Genomic DNA, 22,449 nt, shown 5'->3' on the forward strand with positions numbered 1-22,449 from the left:
ATACCAAAAAGTGACACCATTCTAAAAACTTGCACCCCTCAAGGTGCGCAAAACCACATTCAAGAAGTTTATTAACCCTTCAGGTGCTTCACGAAAACTATTGCAATGTGGAAGGAAAAATGAACGTTTTACTTTTTTCACAAAAAATTTACTTTGGAACCATTTTTTTTTTTTTTTTTTATTATTTTTCACAAGGTTATCAAGAGAAAATGGACCACAATGTGTTGTGCAGTTTCTCCTGAGTACACCAATACCCCATATGTTGGGGTAAACCACTGCTTGTGCGCACGTCAGGGCTCCGAAGGGAGCGAGCACCATTTGACCTTTTGAACGCAAAATTGGCTGGAATCAATGGTGGTACCATGTCGTGTTTGTAGACCCCCTGATTTACCTAACCAGTGGAAACCCCCCAATTCTAACTCCAACCCTAACCATAACCACAACTTCAACCCTAGCACACCCCTAATTCCAGCCCTAACCCTAATGGAAATACTTTTTTTTAATTATTTTTACCTGATAAACGGGGTTTTATTTATTTATTTATTTATTTATTTATTTTTATTATTTTTTTTTGCGGTCGCGTTTTTCCGTTTATCGGCAACCGCAACACTGGGGTTGGTAAAAACCGACCCACATCATGTTCTCCGAGGTCTCGGCTACCCCTGGTAGCCGAGATCCCAGAGGAATTCCGACTGTATCACTTATTTCTCGGTGCAGTTAAAAAGCGGCGCTGAGGCATAAGTACCCTTAGGGTATGTGCACACGCTGCGGATTAGGTGCGGATTCATCCGCGCGGATTTTGTAAAATCCGCAGGTGAAACCGCAGGTCAAAATACCTGCGGTTTTACCTGTGGATTGCTCTGCGGTTTTGCCCTGCGGTTTTTCATCTCCTCAATGGAGGAGATGGCAAACCGCAGGGGAATCCGCAGAAAGAATTGACATGTCAATTCTTTCTGCGGATTGAAAACCGCAGATAATCCGCACGGAAAATTCCGCACCGTCTGCATTGCGGTTTTTGATTCCCATAGGGAATAATGGTACTGTACACCGCAGCAAAAACTGCTGTGGGTCCGCAGCGGCCAAAACCGCTGCGGAACCGCAGCAAAATTCGCAGCGTGTGCACACAGCCTTAAAGGGAATCTGTCGCCCCTTTTTTGAGATATCATTTGATATCATTCAATTGTGTGTCACATAAGGATTCTCTTAGTACTTTTGCTTCCCCCTGACCCCGCACCTTTCATGCACAAATACCTTGTTTATATCGGTTCAGATGTATGTAAACTGCCGCTGTCCGGTCCGCTGGGCGGGGCTTATTCACCTGCTTTCCCCCCCCCCCTCCCTGTCTTGCTCTACACAAGAGGAAATGCGTAGAGCAAGACAGGGAGGGGTGGAGCATTTGAATAAGCCCCGCCCAGCGGACCGGACAGCGGCAGTTTACATACATCTGAACCGATATAAAAATGGTATTTATGCATGAAAGGTGCAGGGTCAGGGGGAAGCAAAAGTACTAAGAGACACATAATTGAATGATATCATTATATGATATCTCAAAAAAGGGGTGACAGATTCCCTTTAACTGCTGCCGTTTAAAAGGTGTATCTGCAGTCATTAAGGGGTTAAACCTCTGAATATAAAATACACATGTCCCTGAAATTGCAGAAGGGTAATTCATGCTGTATTGTTACAGATGTAGACAATAAAATCAAACAGGCATAGCACAAAAATAATAATGGAAAAATAAAAGGAAAAGTGATGTGTGACCGTTTAGTGCCACAACAACACAAAGAGAGTAAACAGTCATACCGGTATACAAAACATAGCAAAGTGAATATAAAGAGACAATACAAATGCTAATTTCATAGTACAGAGATAATAAACGATGATATCTCTGTGGTATCAGGCGTAATATGGAGATGTTACAGGACATGGGTAATGTTCAAAGTGACATTGTTCTCGCAGTGCAGTGATGACAAACACAAAAAATGAGAAGTGACTGCATATAGGGAGCCACTGTACAGTGCCGTAATCCTGCAGCGCTAGCTCCCATAGTGAGGAGGGTAGTTCAGGAGGCAGATCGGGCCTCTACATCAGGAAGGACCTCTTCTGCTTTATTCTGCTGGTCAGGGTATTGATGGAGGTTCACATTTACCCTTCTAGAATTCCAAAACCCAGGTGATCCAGAGGATGGAGCGCTCTAAGCCACCAACGCTTCAATTAAAGTTTTACTTCTGTTCTATTGCAACAAAATTGTTTTTAGACCCATTTCAAGAATTGTTTCATAATGAACACAGCACACATATAAGACTTTAAAGCCCCCGTTACACACTGCGATATCGCTGTAAAGTCACCGATTTTGTGACGTTGTGACGTGCATGTGATACTTACCTCCGACCGGCTCGCCCGCTGGTTATCGCTGATCGCGCGAGAAGCTCCTGGACCATTCCTCGTCGTCAGCTTCCTGCGACGCGTGGACGCTGGCGGGAGGACGCAGGATCGCCGCGTCTGACAGGTAAGTAACGATCCCCGACCCCCGCTATGTCGCTGGTGAGATCTGCCTGTGTGGCAGCTCACTAGCGACCACCTAGCGATGCACCAGTGATCCTGACCGCGTCATATCACTAGTCGGGATCGCTGGTGCATCGCTAGGAGTAACGGTACCCTAACAGTTCAAGATAGATAATCAGACCTTGTAAGGTGTAGTCCGATTTCCCTTAGAGAGATAAAGTATAGACATGGTTTATTCTATATTGTCTTCACTATTTTACTGATTTTTTTTTTTTTTTTTTTTTTTTTAAATGGTTATTTCCACATCGGGCTCTTGTGGCTGATGGCAGAGATGTGAATAATCCATCTTTGCTCTGACCACAGGAATTGGGCACTATGTAAACTGCTAAGAGTAGCTGAGATGTTCGATATCTGGCATGCATATAGAAAAGAATGGGAGTTAAAGGGGTATTCCAATCTCCAAGACTCTACCCCAATATGTAGTATTTATAATAATAATATTAAATGCCTCTAATTAGAAATCAAAACACAAAACAAATATCCTGGAATAAAAAAGTAAAAAAATATATTGCAAAAATTGCATGAAGGTAGTAATAATAGTAATAATAAGGGTATTTAGTTAACATAATTTTGATCAAAATAATGTAGGAGCCATCCCGCCACGTCACGGCAACCCTTGTGGGACAGTCCTAACTCTTGTATTTAAAACCCTTCCACTTGTCAAGTGACCTAAATGTGAACAAGGACAGAGGGACTGAACCACCAGTAATAGTACTTTTTTTTTTTTTATTCCAGGATATTTGTTTTGTGTTTTGCTATTGGTTTTCTCTGTGTAAAGGTCATGTGTTCATATGCAATTACATTTTGCATGCACATTAATTTACTTTTTCTGCTCAGACCCAGTTTCTAATTAGAAATGTAGTATAGTTCCTCTGATTCGCTCTGTTACTAACCCTATGTCCAGGGCATTGCAGTAGCTTAGGTAACAATTGTCACAACCACTAACAACTAACTGTCACTATTAGTGGTCGTAACCATGGATACCTAAGTTCCTGCAATGCCCTGCACATGGGCTAAGCAACATGGTGAATCAGAAGAACTATACTACGTTTCTACTTGGAGGTAGTTGGTAATATTATCATTACACCTACTATATATTGGGATGGGATCCTAAATATTACATGTTGTTGACCCTTTTTAAAGGGAGTCTTGTCAGCACGACTTAACTGCTCAAACCAAGCACAGACACTCTTACTTGTTTTCTATCTACCGTACTTCAACCGTCGTCTGGCTCCTGTATAGCCAGAGCTTTCCATTAAGGAGGAGAGGGACAGAGATGGATGGAAAACAAATAGGTGGGAAGGCGCACTGCACTATTTGGCCTCGCCAAGGGTGCACAGAGTGCCTGTGCTTGGTTTAAATAGTCATTCTGTGCTGACAGACTCCTTTCTTTAAAGGGCTTGTCCAGCCTCCAGGAAAACATGTTGTCCAATGAGGCCTCTGATTGGCTCGATGGCCAGGTGACTGGAACAGCATGTCATAGAATGAATGTGCCTCTTGTTTACTCACCATTCCAGTCACCCGACCTTTTGTAGCCAATCACATGCTTCAGTGGTGAGGCGACTGACAAACAGGATGTCACTGCTTCCATTCATTTAGAAGATTAATAATGCGACATATGATGGATCCATGAAGGCATGACAGCAGATGAATATGCCTGATTTAAGCCATCTGTTTGCCCAGTAAAGTTTTCGTTGAGGCTGAACAGCTACTTTTAAATTTCATAATTTTTTTTTTTTTTTTTTTTTCAGCTGCTTTATTTATTCTACAAAAACAGAACACGCCGGGTAATGAAATGGATTTTAAATAACATTTTCTGCATTTTACTGTCTTTCCAGCATGTCCTTCTAAGTTTAAAGTTTTTCGAGCTGTCCTGGGATCACACATACCCAGACGAGGAAGAGCACATTCTGTGGCTTGAATTTGATGGTGACAATGAAGGAACACCCGTAAACAAGTTACTGAAAATCTATTCTAAACAGGTAATAATCCTTTACGTTCTAGACATATATATCTAGAATGCAGATGTATTGAATTGCCAGATATCAATATCTTTTGTTTTGATTGCCGTATATACTCGTGTATAAGCCGAGATTTTCAGCCTATTTTTTGGGCTGAAAGTCCCCCTCTCGGCTTATACACGAGTCATATACCTGGGGGTCGGCGGGGGAGCGGGGGTGTCAGATATCATACTTACCCCCCTGGCGCGTTCTCTGCAGTCCCCCCGCTTCTCCCACGGTCTCCCTTCCTGCCTTCAGTGGTCACGTGGTACAGCTCATTAAACTCATGAATATGTGCATATTCATGAGTTTAATGAGCGGTACCAGGAGACCATGGAGAAGTGGGGCTGCAGAGACCGCGCCAGGAGGGGGTAAGTATAGCGATTTTCACCTGTCCGGGGTCCATCGCTGCTGTCTGCTGGGTCCTGTGTCAGTGACATTTAGGCAGCAAAGGGCACGGTGACGTGTTTAGTGCGCGCTGTGCCCTCTGCTGGCTGAACAGTCACTGACACAGGAAACGGCAGACAGCGGTGAACAGTGATGGACCCCGGACAGGTGAATATCTCAGGTGCCGGGTCCTGAGCAGGAGAGGTGAGTATGGCATTTTTATTTATTTATTTATTTTTCAGCAGCAGCATATGGGGCAGCATATAGGGGCATATTTTATGGGGGGCATATTCTATGGAGCAGCATATTGGGGGCATATTCTGTGGAGCAGCATATGGGGGCATAGTCTATGGGGCAGCATACGGGGGATATTATTCTATGGAGCATCTTATGGGGCCATCATGAACTGTATGGCGCATTACATGGGGCTCCTGATTCAATATGGATATTCAAAAACATTTAATCTACTGATGTCTCAATTAATTTTTCTTTTATTGGTATCTATATTTATTTAAATTTACCAGTAGCTGCTGCATTTTCCACCCTAGGCTTATACGCGAGTCAATAAGTTTTCCCAGTTTTTTTTTGTAGCAAAATTAAGGGGGTCGGCTTATACTCGAGTATATACGGTAGTTATTTTTTTCCACAACTAAACTGAATTTAGCTATACCCTTGTATATGTTTCACACTATTTTGCTCTTTCATATATAGCAGAATGTATGGTAACCCAACAGAAAATGAACTGATATTGGCAAATTAGGGTTAAAAATTAACTTTTAATGAGTCTATTCTTAAAATTAAAATAGATCACACAAGAAAACCAAAAGTACAAGTGCATGGACTGACAAATACGTAAATGTTATGGCATATCAATATGGCCGGATCAGCCTTTGCTGCTAACTATATAAACCATGTGGAGAGCAAAAATTGTGGGGGTGGCACAACGTGTGGAAACTGATCCACTGTTTGAACATTCAAGTTCAAGTATATTCGATTCAGTTATACTTTTGTATTGGGAGTATCACCTATCACAACAAAGGCTCTGACGTTTCAGAGCAAAACAATTGGTATCTCTCACTCATCAGAGGAGCATCACTCCTTCTACAAACGGTATGCCAGATGGCGTGTCATCGTATGTTAGGCTAGGTTTACATTGTGTTAAGCAGCCCGTTCAACGCATAGCATTGACGGGCTGCGTTAACTGTATAGCCTAAAGGCCCCGTCTCACTAAGCGATCTCAGTAGCGAGATCGCTGCTGAGTCACAACTTTTGTGACGTAACAGCGATCTCACCAGCGAGATCGCTGTGTGACAGCGATCAGCGAGCGGCCCCCCTGCCGGTATCGCTGATCGCTGGAAGAAACCTCTGGACATTTCTTTGGTTGCTGGTCTCCCGCTGGCCAGCACGCATCGCTGTGTGTGACAGGCGGGAGACCAGCGATCAGGTGTAAAAAAAAAAAAAAAAAAAAAAAAAAAAAAAAAAAGTTATTCTCACCTTCCGACGTCCTGTTCAGCCATCCTGCCTCTCTCCACGCTCCGGTCCCAGTGATCCTTTGCACGAATGACCGCAAGACTTTGTTATCCCTCGAGACCGTGACATCACGCTGTCATTCTCGCAAAGGATCACTGGGACCAGAGCGTCGAGAGAGGCAGGATGGCTGAACGGGACGTCGGAAGGTGAGAATAACTATATTTTTTATTTTGATTCTATCTTTTACAGCGATGGCCAGCGATGCCGGGCGCTCGGCATCGCTGTACTGATCGCTGGTGAAGCTGTCTGTGTGACAGCTCACCAGCGATCACATAGCGACTTACTAGCGATCCTGACACCTTGATATCGGTGTCGGGATCGCTGGTAAGTCGCTTAGTGTGACGGGGCCTTAACACAATCTTGTTATGCTATACCCCAGGGGTGGGGAACCTCAGGCCCCTGGGCCATTTATGGCCCTCGATGACCTTTTATCCGGCCCCCGGGCAGATTCTCAGGGGCCGCAATGCTTTGTCAGGGAGTTGTATTTTGATTGCCACCAGCTCTTTAATGTCTTCTTGCTCTGTGGGCGCACACATGCAGTGTTCACTACTGGACACTGAAGGTCATGCAATGAAAGATCACGTCCTGACACCAGTGCCAGTCAGGAGGTACTTTGTAGGTGGAGTTTGTACGGCCCCCCGAAGGATGGTGTAAATATCCAAATGGCCCTTGGCAGAAAAAAGATTCCCCACCCCTGCTATACCCGCTAGCGCAGATTAATCATCTACGCTAGTGATGACGGAGCCTGGGACGCTACAGCCCGCAGTGGATGGCACATCGCGAGCGCGTGCCGCTTTACGGCATGCGTCGCGATGCGCCCGACAATGGGGCTCAATGATAGTGTTAACTGACTGCCTAAACGCAGTGTGACCCCGGCCTTACCTGTCTGTGTGCGTCCATTTTTATCCAGTGCACATTATCGTAAGAGGGTGACGCGCTTCCGGTCCATGAAAAAAAGCCGAGGGCGGATATTCGATCTTTGGAACACATTCCATGGTTGAGGCTGTGGATTTAGAACAGCCAATTGTTTTACTGTGAAATATCAGAGCCTTTGTTGTGGGCAAAAAACGTTGGGAAGTGACTGGTGATACACTCTCAATACAAAAGTAACTGCATCTCATATGTTAATACTGAATTTGTGATCAGTGGATCAGCTTCCGCACGTTGTGCCATCCCAACAATTTTTGCTTTCGAGATGCTTACTAGTTAGCAGCATAGGCTGATCTGGCCTTATTGATAACACCGTATCACTTACGTGTTTTAGTCCGTGCACTTGCACTTTTGGTTTTGTTGTGTGATTTTATTTTAAGAATCGTTCAATTAAAAGTTAATATTTTAACCCTAATTTGCTATTTCGCTCTTTCCAAAACAAAATTACCAGCATACGGCGTGATCTTTTTAGGGAGCGCAACACTAATGACACATTATTTGAGCCGTAGGGCGGAATTGCTGTTTTTTTGTTTGTTTCACTTTTTTCTAGGAGAAATGGAAAAAACAAAGTTAATACTTTGGACACGTACCCAAATAATGGTTATATTAAAAAGTGCCCCCCCCCCCCAAAAAAAAAAAAAAAAAATTAAAAAAAAATAAAATAACAACAATCCTCGTATATGGTGGCTGCATGAATTCAGCAACATAAAAGCTATTATTTATGTAAACCATGTATTGCCATAATTGTATCTGCACATAGAATAATGGTAACACCATATTTATTGAACACAGTGAATGTAAAACAAACAAAAAAAAATTAATAAATAGTTCACATCCCAACCTTTCTGTGATGATGTCAACTATTGGAATTGGTGTCATCTAGGTCACTTACACAATTGCAGTGTCTGATTCATGCTGCCATGGTTAATCGGCATAATTCTCCAGCCTGGTTCCCTTTATTGATTCTCTTGACCCCCTACTGCTCCATTGTTGGGTAGGTCTGCCATTCTAGAGACTGAGAAGAATAGGTGCAATTCTTTTAGGGAATATAATGGCTGCCATTTCACTGTATAGCCTACCACCCTACCACATGGCTCTATATGTAAGTGTCAGTATGCGAGCTATGCTTTGTGAATCCACTCTTAAACTACAGTACCTTATTGCAGGCACCCTTTTAGTAGAAACCCCCCCCCAAAAAAAAAAAAAAAAAAAATTTATTTTCAATTACAGATCTCTAGTAATTCCGATATATAGTACGGCCTTAACCTATTTTAAAGCTTTACTAAAATGAATTGCACAATTTTTTTTCTTTCCAGGCTGAGCTGATGAGTGGCCTGATTGAGTATTGCATAGAGCTCAGTCAAGGTAATGACTTGCCGTCTCCAGAAACTATTCCTGGGATTTCACATGACTGTGAGAAACGCACCAATCTACGCAGACAGGAAAGCGTTGTGTGCAATCGCATTAAAAATCTTACTACCATAGATTACGTTGATGACGGTAAGTCTCTAGTAGCGTGGCCGAGTGTTTACGAGCTCTTTTATAAAAGGTGGGCAGATCGCTTGATCGCATGATTTGGCCAGCTTTAGTATCCTTGTGCGCTATTCTGATGCTACTGCTGCTTTCTTATCGGAGAGCGCGCATCATCTGGCCAGTGGCACATCCACCATCCATTCACCATCTCATCCCGGTGAAGAAGCCCAATATGTTGATAAACCAGAGACTGCTGTTGCTACTGAAAGAATTGTAATTCTCATAGAAAATATCTTTCCCTAAAGGCTCTTTCAGACGTCCGTTTTCCCACGTATGTATTTTCTGTGGTTTCACTGATAGATATGTAACCATTCTACTCTATGGAGCTTGTTCACATGTCCAGGTTTTTCTGCAGACCATGTGTCCGTAAAAAAATCTTGGAGGCTTGCTTTTTTTTTTTTTTTTTTTTTTTAGCATCACGGATGAAAATCAGAGATAAGTCTGTGGCTCTGTGATTGCATCAGCATGCAGTCTAGGTTCTGTCTGTGATTAAATGGGTTGTCCAGGCTTGGGGTCAAGTATGCAGTCGCTCTACGAGACTTCAGACTTGTGAATCCTCATAGTACAAGCTGTCAGGATTTGACAGGAGCAGGCGGGCATGTGACTGCAAGTAAGCGATTTGCATACATGTGATCACGTGCCAACTAGGCGTGCGCGACCTCGCTCAATAAAAGTGAATTCAGAGATGTCTGGCACATCTTGTTGCAAATTGCAGCTCCCAGCACCCGGAGGATCCTGACAGTGCTTGCTGTGAGGATTCACAAGTCTTCAGTCGCATAGAGTGACTGCAGATTTGAGCCCCAAGCCTAGACAACCCCTTTAACAATGAATAGGAGAAGCTTTTCAATGCATTTATTTTTTTTTCATATGTGAAAATCACTCATGAAACATGAATGGTAAAAAATGAACAAACACTGGTGAAACACGAATCCAAAAAACTGTCGCTCGAACCACCTTTTTGCAAATTTGAAAAATCACTGAATGGTGCCTTAGTTAATACTTAGTTAATAAAATCTACTGTTCAGTACAATTAAAAACGAGAGACAACCCCAAAGCAAGCATGTCGCTTGCACCTAAAGAACATCTCTAGAATCTGCCCTTTTCTCACCATGGAAACAACAAAAACCCTCACTGTTGCCCTGATCCACTCTTGCCTGTACTACTGCAATTGTCTATTAATTGGCCTCCCCCCTCACTTGACTTTACCCTCTCCAGTCCATCCTTAATGCAGCAGCCCAGGGTCGTCTATCTGGCTAATCGGTACTCGGTCGCCTCCGCCTCAGTCATTGCACTAACTGACCATACATTACAGGATCCAATTTATACTGCTTGTTCTCACCCACAAAACTCTGCACAGTGCTGCACCCCCTACATCCCCTCCCTCATTTGTTTATCGGCCTACCCATTCTCTACGCTCCCCAAGCAACTTTCGACTAACATCCACACTAATTCGCACCTCCCACTCCCGGCTCCAAGACTTCTCACGAGTTGCACCAATTCTTTGGAATGCTCTACCCCAAGAAGTTAGAACTAACCACAACTTACACAGTTTCAGGTGCTTCCTAAAAAGACATCTGTTTAGGGTGACCTAGCACGTTCCCTAATCAGAGTACTGTTATATAGTCCATTCTCTATTTCTCTGCACCTAACTCTCCATCAAACTCCCGTCGCACCTAAAACCACCACAAATATTGGTTGGTGACCACCTCATGCAGGCTTCATCTATCCCCCACTCCCTCAAGATGGCTGGACCATCATTGTAAATACATACCAGTATTTTGTCTCCCCCCACCTCATTGTAGATTGTAAGCTCTTACTGGCAGGGTTGTCATTATTTTGCATTAATTATTGTACACTGGGTGCAGAATTATTAGGCAAGTTGTATTTGAGAGGATTCTTTTTATTAGTGAACAACAACTTTGTTTTCAATCAACCCAAAAGACTCATAAATATCAAAGCTTAATATTTTTGGAAGTTGGAATGGGTTTTTTTTTAGATTTGGCTATCTTAGGAGGATATCTGTTTGTGCAGGTAACTATTACTGTGCAGAATTATTAGGCAACTTAATAAAAACCAAATATATACCCATCTCACTTGTTTGTTTTCACCAGGTAAACCAATATAACACAAAATTTAGAAATAAACATTTCTGACATTCCAAAAAAAAAATCAGTGACCAATATAGCCATCTTTCTTTACGATGACATTCAAAAGCCTTCAATCCATAGATTGTCAGTTGCTTGATCTGTTTACGATCAACATTACATGCAGCAGCCACCACAGCCTCCCAGACACTGTCCCCAGAGGTGTACTGTTTTCCCTCCCTGTAGATCTCACATTTTATGAGGGACCATAGGTTCTCTATGGGGTTCAGATCAGGTGAACAAGGGGGCTATGTCATTATTTTTTCTTCTTTTAGACCTTTACTGGCCAGCCACGCTGTGGAGTATTTGGATGCATGTGATGGAGCATTGACCTGCATGAAAATCATGTTTTTCTTGAGCGATACCGACTTCTTCCTGTACCACTGCTTGAAGAAGGTGTCTTCCAGAAACTGGCAGTAGGTCTGGGAGTTGAGCTTCACTCTATCCTCAACCCAAAAAGGTCCCACAAGTTCATCTTTGATGATACCAGCCCATACCAGTACCCCGCCTCCACCTTGCTGGCGTCTAAGGCCTGTTTCACACTTCCGTTTTTTCAAATCCGTCAAAATCCGTTGTTTTCCGTAAAAAAACGGATCCGCCATTTTTTGCAGGATCCGTTTTTTTTTGTCCCATAGACTTCCATTTCGGTTACCGCGGATCCGTCAAAAAAACGGATCCGTTTTTTTTAAACGGATCCGTTGGCATCCGTTTCCGTCAAAAAAACGGATCCGTTTGGCGGACACAAAAACGGAAGTGTGAAACAGGCCTTAGTCGGAGTGGAGCTCTCTGCCCTTTACTGATCCAGCCTCGGGCCCATCCATCTGGCCCATCAAGAGTCACTCTCATTTCATCAGTCCATAAAACCTTAGAAAAATCAGTCTTAAGATATTTCTTGGCCCATTCTTGACGTTTTATCTTATGCTTCTTGTTCAAAGGTGGTCGTTTTCCAGCCTTCCTTGCCTTGGCAATGCCCTGAGTATGGCACACCTTGTGCTTTTTGATACTCCAGTAACGTTGCAGCTCTGTAATATGGCAAAACTGGTGGCAAATGGCATCTTGGCAGCTTGCCGCTTGATTTTCCTCAATTCATGGGCAGTTATTTTGGGCCTTTTTTTTTTTTATCAACACGCTTCTTGCGACCCTGTTGGATATTTGCCATGAAACGCTTGATTGCTCGGTGATCACGCTTCAAAAGTTTGGCAATTTCAAGACAGCTGCATCCCTCTGCAAGACATCGCACAATTTTTGACTTTTCAGAGTCCGTCAAATCTCTCTTCTGACCCATTTTGCCAAAGGAAAGGAAGTTGCCTAATAATTAAGCACACCTTATAAAGGGTGTTGATGTCATTAGACCACACCCCTCCTCATTACAGAGACGCAAATCACCTGATTTACATAATTGGCAGTTGGTTTTCAAGCCTATACAGCTTGGAGTAGGACAACATGTATAAAAAGGATGATGTGATCAAAATACTCATTTGCCTAATAATTCTGCACACAGTGTATTATCTTTAACAATGTTACTTATGACTGTTGTATACAAACCTCTGAATTGTAAAGTGCTGCAGAATATGATGGCGCTATAGAAAGATTATTATTATTCTTGATTTCCTAATTTCACTGTGGAGAGGGACTATATATTGATGCTTTCATCATCCAGGTTCTTAAATATGAGCTAGCATTAGGTGCAGCTATTGTAAAATACTGCCACTATAATTACAAATATGTGACTTGTCATATTGATGTCCATTTGCCTTTTCTTTCCTTTCAGGTACTGAAATTAAGCGTGTGAAGCCAAAAAGATCAGCGTCATTTTTCAACCGACAGTCTACCCACAGCTACGCTTCTGTGCAGCCTTCGGAGACTCCTGGCCAGAGTTGACTGTGGCTTCAGTAGAAAGCCAAAGACCAAATTGACTTCTAACGCACTGAACCATTAATATCCACTGTATGGACCAAGCCAAAAAATTGAGAACTTTAACAATGTGCCTATGCCTAATGATTTCCCTGCTGTATCCAAAGTGATGGACCTTCAGGTTTCCAGGATGTACATGATACCCTGGAAAGTCGGCCAATCATTTCTTTATGTAAAAAGTGCCTTCATTTCTGTAAAGCAAAAACATCTTGTGACCAAGCTGCATAAATGTCTTCCTCTATAACTCGTTATCTATCTTCTTTTTGTGTCATACACAAATTATTTCTTGGAACAGTGAATCATATCTTAATAACTTTGAATAGGCCAATATATCTTTAAAATCGGACATAATTTGGCCTATGGATTTAGGTATTTGAGTGATCTGGTGCACTTATTCATTTCTACTATGTACAAATAACAATATTCTGTTAATCTCATGCTCTTTATATAAAAAAAGGTAAAATAAACTCTCTAGTGTTGTAATTTTTTTGTGTCATGCATTATTTTACAAATGCATCTTTATTATCTTCCCTATCCTACAATCTCAAACAGTTATTCAGAACTTTCAACTCCCTCCTCCGCCCACCACTGCCCCTCCAACCTCCCTCATCTCTGCTGAGGACTTTGCCACACACTTCAAAACTAAGATCGACCAAACAAGGCAAGTCTTCATTGTTCAACCACCACAACCCCTTTGTATAACACCAATGCCCAAACACCATAACCTCCCTCTCCAACATCACTGAAAAGGAGCTTAATCGCCTCTTCTCCAAATCGCACCTCACAACCTGTGCACTTGAACCCATCCCACCTCCTCCCCAACCTCACCACCACACTTATCCCATCCCTAACCCACCTCTTCAACCTATCGCTAACGTCCGGTACCTTCCCTTCTGCCTTTAAACATGCTACAATCACGCCTATCCTTAAAAAGCCAACCCTCAACCCAACGGCTATGTCCAGCTATCGCCCAATATCACTACTCCCATTCGCTTCCAAACTCCTGGAGCTGCACGTCCACGCTGAACTTTCCTCCCACCTCTCATCTAACTTGCTCTTTGACAATCTGGTTTCCGCCCCCATCACTCCACTGAGACAGCCCTCACTAAAATTACTAACGACCTACTTACAGCCAAAGCAAACGGACAATACTCTATACTCTTCCTTCTAGACCTGTCCTCTGCATTCTACACAGTTGACCACTGCCTCCTACTACAGATCCTCTCCTTTGGCATCAAAGACCTCGCCCTATCCTGGATCTCCTCATACCTTTCAAACCGCACATTCAGCGTCTCCCACTCCCACACTACCTACTCATCCCACCCTCTCTCTGTTGGAGTCCCCCAAGGCTCTGTTCTAGGACCCCTATTCTCGATTTATACGCTTGGCCTGGGTCAACTCATAAAGTCCCATTGATTCCAGTACCACCTTTATGCTGATGACACTCAGATATACCTCTCTGGCCCAGATGTCACCTCTCTGCTGTCAAGAATCCTGGAGGGTCTATCAGCCATATCCTCCTCTCGCTTCCTCATGCTCAATGTGGACAAATCTGAACTCCTCATCTTTCCTCAATCTCACAGATCTTCCTTGCCTATCTATCACAATGATATCACGCTTTCCCCAGTACCGAAAGTCCACTGCCTCGGAGTAACCCTTGATTCTGCCCTGTCTTCAAACTGCACATCCAAGCTCTTTCTTCCTCCTGTCTCCTCCAGCTCAAAAATATTTCCAGAATCCGTCCTATCCTCAACCCTCAATCTACTAAAATGTTTGTGCACGCCCTCTTCAGCTCCCGCCTCGATTACTGCAACATCCTTTTCTGTGGTCTCCCTGTGAACACCCTCGCCCCTCTCCAGTCCATCCTTAACTCTGCTGCCTGACTAATTCATCTCCTTGCTACTCCTCTGCTTCTCCCCTCTGCAAATCTCTTCACTGGCTTCCATTCCCTCAGCGTATCTAGTTCAAATTACTAATACTGACCTACAAGGCCATCTATAACTTGTCTCCTCCATATGTCTCTGAACTAATCTCCCGATACCTTCCCTCACATAGTCTACGGTCATCCCAAGACCTCCTCTCCTCCACACTTATTCGCTCCTCACTCAACCGCCTTCAAGACTTCTCCCGAATAGCCCCCATCCTCTGGAATTCTTTGCCCCAACATGTCCGACTATCAACCACATTCTGATCCTTCAGACGGAACCTGAAAACCCACCTCTTCAAGAAAGCCTGCAATGACCCCGTTACCTCCTCACCACTACTGGAGATATCACCTCAACCAACACCGGAACTGCTGCAACCTACTGTCTCCTTCCCCACCATCCTGTAGCATGTAAGCCCGAAAGGTCAGGGTCCTCTCTCCCCTGTGTATCAGTCTGTCATTGTAAGTTTGTTTACTGTAAGTGATATCTGTAATTTGTATGTGACCCCTTCTTATTTACAGCACCATGGAATAAATAATAAAATAATGTATGTGTATATCTCTATATATAAATCTGAATGTGTGTGTCTATCACCAACCAATCACAAAGCAGCAGAGAAGGACACGGTTGGAGAGCAGGGCTGAGGACGGATACAGCAGGACAGTGCATGGAGAGCGGGGCTGTGAGGAAGACAGTCTTCAGGGCAGGGGCCGAATAGTGTCGGCACCCTCCTAGCCCTGTCCCGGCTCAGTCTGTGCTCCCTGTCGCCAACTGCGCTATTCCCCCCTCTACCCTGCAGCTTCCCAGCCTAAATTTAGTCCCCAGCTTCTACTGCGGCCTACTACAGCGCGAGGCCACGCACCCTGCAGGCCGCCCAATCACACGCGCTACAGCTCCGCCCGCTCCGGCCGTCCGCGCTAGGTCACGCCCCCCACAGGCCACTCCATCACATGCTGCAGCTCTCTAGCTCTGCCCACTCCACCCAGCTCCACCCACTGAGTGAACAATCTGCACACCTCCTGGTCACCGTGTGTGGTGCATGGAGAGCGGGGCTGTGGAGGAAGAGAGCGGGAGAGCAGGGCTGTGACGGAATAGAATGGGGCTGTGGAGGGAGAGCAGGGTTGTGGAGGGAGAGGGCGGGGCTCTGGACGGCGAGAGCAGGGCTGTAAAGGAAGAGAATGGGGCTGTGGATGGGGAGAGCAGGGCTGTAAAGGAAGAGAATCGGGCTGTGGAGCGAGAGAGCGGGGCTGTAGAGGGACACCAGGACTTGGATGTAGAGCGCGGCTGCGGAGGGATAGAACGGGTTGGCGGGTAGAGAGCGGGGATGTTAAGGAAGACAACAGGACCCACAGCTAGGTACTATGCCTGGGCAACGCTGGGCTCTTCAGCTAGTAAATGTGTGTGTGTGTGTGTGTGTGTGTGTATATATATATATATATATATATATAGTGTATAGAGAGAGAGATCTATATTATAATTTCAGTATTTTTTTTCTGCAGATTTCACCCATAGTAATGAATGAAAAAAACGCATGCAACAAGGAAGTCAAAAAACAAATGTATTTTATGCAGGCTTTTTCCCTGCCAACACATCAGTATTTGCAGCAGAAAGCTGCATGTACTGAACGTGTACACATGCCTGTATGTGATCAGTGGGAGATACAAAGACACCTGTGGGTTTTGTTTTGTTTTTTTAATCCAGAATTCCAGTGGGTTACTCTCCAGTATGGCCACATTTACATTGAGGCTCACAGACAATGTGGTGGTTGGAAATCTGTAAGTAGAGGATCATAGAACTCCTCTAATGAAACTGTCACCTATTTGTAATTTATGACTTCCTTTTAAACATGTCTTAAATTTCAAAAACAGGGATTCTTTAAAGGGAACCTTTCGTGTCACTGAACGCTATTAACCTCTAGATATGGGATTAATAGCGTTGTAAAGATAGACTTCCACATTGAATGCCCAGCTACGGGGAGGAAATTACCTTAATTCTTCCGTGCAGCCTCCAACTTTTAGTCAGAGACGTGCAGGTGCGACTACAGTCACCGTTCAGTGTGTAGTAAGCGGCATCTGTAAGCACATCCTGACATTGACTGACAGCCAGCTCAGCACAGCAGAAATGGCTGTCAGTCAATGTTCCAGGGCTAACTTACAGACGTTGCTCACAGTACAGGGTGGGCCATTTATATGGATACACCTAAATAAAATGGGATTGATTGGTGATATCAACTTCCTTTTTGTGGCACATTAGTATATGGGAGGGGAAAAACTTTTCAAGCTAGGTGGTGACCATGGCAGTCATTTTGAAGTCTGCCATTTTGGATCCAACTTTATAAATGGCTCACCCAGGTGTATCCATATAAATGGCCCACCCTGTATTATGAGCGGTGATGCCTGCTCTCAGGCAGCAAAATCCGGGTGATAGATTCCCTTAACTCGGAGTTGTGCAAAAATTTTGCGCGTTTTTTTCAAAGCCATTTACTCCAGAAACGTGGTAATCTGGAGCCCCTATGTTTTGTCGCTTTTTCAGCTGCCCGTCTTCTCTTTTCCTTGCTTCTGCAGATGTTTTACACCAATTCATTTTGTGCATCTCACTTCAGTCCTCCCCTGATGTAAGGTTTATGGAGGGATTTTCAATTTGGCGCATTTTTGTGACTTTTTTTTTTTTAAGGCTTTGCAGACTATTGGAGCTGAAAAGTAAAATAAATAGTCAACGACAAAAATGAATCTTTGTTTTGCATCAAATTCATTGACTGCGTTGCCCCATATTGAAGAATTTGTGGCCAAAAAAATCAGCAAATGCCAAAGCCAATAAAATAAAAGAAATTACATCAATTATTCACAAATGATTAATCGGGGCCTTTCCTTTCCCTTTTTTTTTTCTCCCAGTACTATGCTGAGGCATGGTCCACAATGAATAGGGAAAATGAATGGCTCAGGGAATCCACTAGGTGACAGTGTTTGACTTTTCAAATAACAGAGCACGGGATGCTGGTATTTTTCCACTGTTAACATCCAGTAAAAAAAATAAAAATAGATATTCAATTAGAGATAATCAAATATAAAATTCAAATTTCTATGTATGAATGTACTATGTGTAATGTGAATGAATATGCAGCGCTAACCTGATAATGTACATTTCATGTATATTCCATTAGATAAAGGGGTTGTACAGGATTAGGAAAACATGATTGCTTTATTAAAAAAGAAACAAAAATAGTCCCGCACCTGTCACTTAAATGGTGCTAAGCTGTAACACTAGATACCATCCGTGAAGCCATTGTGTTTCTAATCTTTTACGTCCCTTTTCCAGAGTCGCATTTTCCCGTTGCCTCTTTGTCTACACCTGATCAGACATGACATTTTTTTTTTCCCCGGCTGCTATTCACATATTAACCCTCCGCCAGGAACAACTGATCTAACAGGCGCAGCTTTCTAGCTTCATTTCCGCCTCCTCCTCCTCACCAGATTGTCAGGAAATCCCCCACCCCCGCTACCTTGTGGATCTTGTTGCTTTGTGAAACCTAACCTCACAGTTGTACAGCAGAGACTCAGAAGAGCAGATATAACCGTGCTGACTTCTCAGCCACATTGTTCCCGAACACGTCACACTATATACGGTTGGTATTTTATGTTTTTTAGTCATCACAATTGTTAACTTACCGTATATACTCGAGTATAAGCTGAGATTTTCAGCCCATTTTTTTGGGCAGAAAGTCCCCTTCTCAGCTTATACTCGAGTCTAATACGCCAGGGGGTCTGAGGGGGAGCGGGGGTGTCAGATCATACGAACCCCCCCCTGACACATCTCTGCAGCCCCCTGCTTGTCCCACGGTCTCCCTTCCATCAGCGGTCACGTAGTACTGCTCATTAAAATCATTAATCTGCGCATATTCATGAGTTTAATGAGCGGTACCACGTGACTGCAGAAGGAAGGAAGGGAGCCCGTGGGAAAGCGGGGCTGCAGAAACGCGCCAGAGGGGGTAAGTATATGTAATATTTATTTGTCCCCGGTCCATAGCTGCTCGCCGCTGTCTGCCGCATCCTCTGTCAGTGACGTTCAGACAGCAGAGGGCGCGGTGACGTGGTTAGTGCGCACCACACCCCCTGCTGCCTGGACGTCACTGACAGAGGACGCAATAGCGGTGAGCAGCGATGGAACGGGGACAGGTGAATATCTCAGGCGCCGGGTCCTGCGCCAGCGGTGACACTGTCACCTGGCCCCCAGCCACAGAGAGGTGAGTATGTCATTTTTTTTGCAGCAGCAGCATATGGGGGCATAATGTATGGAGCATCTTATGGGGGCAGCATATGGGGGCATAATCTATGGATCATCTTATGGGGGCATAATCTATGGGGCAGCATAAGGGGGCATAATCTATGGAACATCTTATGGGGCATAATCTATGGAGCATCTTATGGGGGCATAACCTTTATGGAGCAGCATATGGGGAATATTATTCCATGAAGCATCTTATGGGGCCATTATTAACCTTTGTGCAGCATTATATGGGGTGTATTTTGTATGGAGCATCTTTTGAGGCCATCATGAACTGTATGGAGCATTATATGGGGCTCCTGATTCAATATGGATATTCAAAAACATTTAACCTACTGATGTCTCAATTTAATTTTATTTTTATTGGTATCTATTTTTCTTTTTGAAATTTACCAGTAGCTGCTGCATTTTCCATCCTAGGCTTATACTCAAGCCAATAAGTTTTCCCAGTTTTTTGTGGCAAAATTAGGGGGTCGGCTTATACAAGGGTGGGAGTATACTCAAGTATATACAGTAGCTTGTTTTATGAATGGATAGTGCAAAGTTTCATAGACGTAAGTAAGGTTTTGTAACAAATGAAAGTGTGCTTCTCGGGCACATTGTTCCCTAACACATTTTCTCTCTCTTGCTTCAGATCATCTGCTGAAATGGAAAGGAAAATGCATGATTTGTCAAAACCCCTTCATGTTGATGAAGTGAAGATGCTGTTAGATGATGATGATGATGATGATGATGATGATGCAGATCCAACACCGCATGGGGATTTAGGAGAAGAAAGTGAGATTGATTCTCATGATGAGTTGGAAGTATGTGAAATTGATTCTGAAACAGAGCAAGATGGTGACAGTGATGAGGATGAAGAAGATGTAGAAACATATTATATGGGAAGAGATAAAACAACCAAATGGAGCAATAAGCCACCCATGCCAACTAAACATAGAGAACCTCAAAACATTGTCACTCCCCTTCCTGCAGTTAAAGGAACGGCAAGGATTGCTAAATCTGCAGTTGAATGCTGGAATAGTTTATTCACAGATGACATTCTGGACTCTATTGTCACATACACAAACCAATATATAGACATTATAAAGGACAAGTTCACCTGCAGCAGAATCATCAAGCCCACAGATGAAATAGAACTGCGTGCATTTTTTGGATTATTATACCTTGCAGGAGCTTATAGGGCAAATCGCCAAAGTTTGGAGGAACTTTGGGGTATGGATGGTGACGGAATAGAAAAATTTGGCCTCGTTATGTGTTTAAAAAGATTCAAGCTCCTAATTCGTTGCCTTCGGTTTGACGACAGAACTACCCGAACCCAACATAAAACATATGACCGGCTTGCTCCGATTCGCGATTTCTTCCAAAAATTTGTTGAAAACTGTAAGAAAAGCTATTGCCCTGGGGCGAATCTCACTATTGACGAAATGCTCCCTGGTTTTCGTGGTAGATGCGCATTTCGTCAACACATACCGTCAAAGCCTAGCAAATACGGAATTAAAATTTATGCCCTTGTTGATGCCAGGAAGGCCTACACATACAACCTTGAAATTTATGCAGGAAAACAACCAGAAGGTCCTTACTGTGTCAGCAACAAACCCAGTGATGTTGTGAAAAGAATGTCTGAGCCCTTATTTGGATCTGGTCGCAATATAACAGCTGACAATTGGTTTTCAAATTGGGATCTGATTGATTATCTGAAAATGCAGAATCTTTCATATGTCGGAACTGTAAGAAAAAATAAAAAAGAATTGCCTACACAGTTTGTAAGTGTGAAAGGGAGAAAACAGTACAGCAGTATGTTTGCATGCCATAATGGAAAGGTTTTAGTTTCCTATGTACCGCGCGAAAAGAAAAATGTAATTCTTGTCTCAACACTTCATAATGATGATGCCATCAATCCAGGGTCTGAGGTACAAAAAAAAACGGAGATAATTACATTTTATAATGCAACCAAAGGGGGTGTTGATACAGTTGATCAGATGTGCTCAACTTTCAGCGTCAGCAGAAGCACCAAGCGCTGGCCAATGGTCATATTTTTCACTATGTTGAATTTGGGTGGTATAAATTCACAAGTGATTTACCTAGAAAACCAGCTTGAACCACTCGGAAGAAGAGCCTATCTGAAAAAATTGGCCCATGAACTAGTGCTTGGAGAGCTACGCAGGAGAAGTATGAAAACCATCGGTATCCCCTCTAGCCTTCAAGTTCGGCTCAAAAGATTCTGCCCAGAAGATGATATTCAAAATCTCCCAACTCCCAAAAGAAGGAGATGCATGACCTGCACCGTGGAAAGCGGACACAGAAGGCTTTCTAATTATAAATGTCACAAATGTCACAATGCAATCTGCCTGACACATGCAAGAATGATGTGCAATGCTTGCACTTTGCTCTGCAAATGTGTTTTTTCTGGTGAACTTTTAACATCTAATTCTGAATGAATGTGTCTAATACCATTTTAGGTACCTTAAAATTAAGCTTTTTCCCTTATATTTACTTTTTAATAATAGTTATGCATTGAAAGCTGGAGCTTATTTGGCGGGAGTTGTGAAATGTGTGTTACACACACATTATTGCTCATTAATGTAGTTATTACAATTATGGTGAGTAAATGTTTTTTTTTTGCACCTGATTACGTGTACTCTCTTTTATTACATCCTTATGAAGGTCACTTTTAGAGCACTGAAATTGAGAAAATTAGTTAATATAGGCATTTTCTAGCCTGTGCCTGATAGATGCATTGTTCCTGATGGAGGGTTAAGAGTTGTGCACCTTTTAATAATTTTGACACTAATGCAACAGTGTGGGCAATATGCACTTTGGTGCAAAAAGACATGAGAAAATAACACAAACACATTGACTTGTGATATATTTTCAAAACGCCGACACTCTGCTTCTGTTCACATCACAGTAAGATCCTATATGTGGCACATACAACAGGAAAAGTAGATGGCATACAAGACAAACATATTAATAGACCTTACATCCCTCTCGTATGTGCAAATAAAACTTATTTTATAGTGGAATGGTATAGAATAGCATAATATATACCGTATTTTTTAGACTATAAGACGCATTTTTTTCCTCCAAAAATATGGAGGAAAATGGTTGCGCCTTATAGTCCAAATGTACCGGCTCTGGCTGTGGTGGGGACATGGAGGAGCGACATTGGCAGAGCAGCGGGTCACAGAGGCAGTAGCCAGCTGCTGAGGCTAATACCTGTGCCCGCTGCTAAAGAAA

At 43.2% G+C, this 22,449-nt stretch overlaps 1 protein-coding gene across 1 annotated transcript in view; it reads left to right on the plus strand.

Moving 5' to 3' along the window:
* Positions 1–13,486, plus strand: part of FRMD8 (FERM domain containing 8) — a 57,262-nt gene extending 43,776 nt beyond the window's left edge. Inside the window, exons 9-11 of the mRNA XM_073554442.1 lie at positions 4,404–4,547; positions 8,729–8,912; positions 12,861–13,486. Coding sequence (XP_073410543.1) covers positions 4,404–4,547; positions 8,729–8,912; positions 12,861–12,970 — 438 coding nt within the window. The 3' untranslated portion in view covers positions 12,971–13,486. The remainder of the gene's footprint in view (positions 1–4,403; positions 4,548–8,728; positions 8,913–12,860) is intronic.
* Positions 13,487–22,449: the final 8,963 nt, after the last annotated feature.

The sequence above is a fragment of the Dendrobates tinctorius genome, unplaced genomic scaffold, assembly GCF_039654945.1.
Source record: "Dendrobates tinctorius isolate UK_male_01 unplaced genomic scaffold, ASM3965494v1 ptg000211l, whole genome shotgun sequence".
NCBI lineage: Eukaryota > Metazoa > Chordata > Amphibia > Anura > Dendrobatidae > Dendrobates > Dendrobates tinctorius.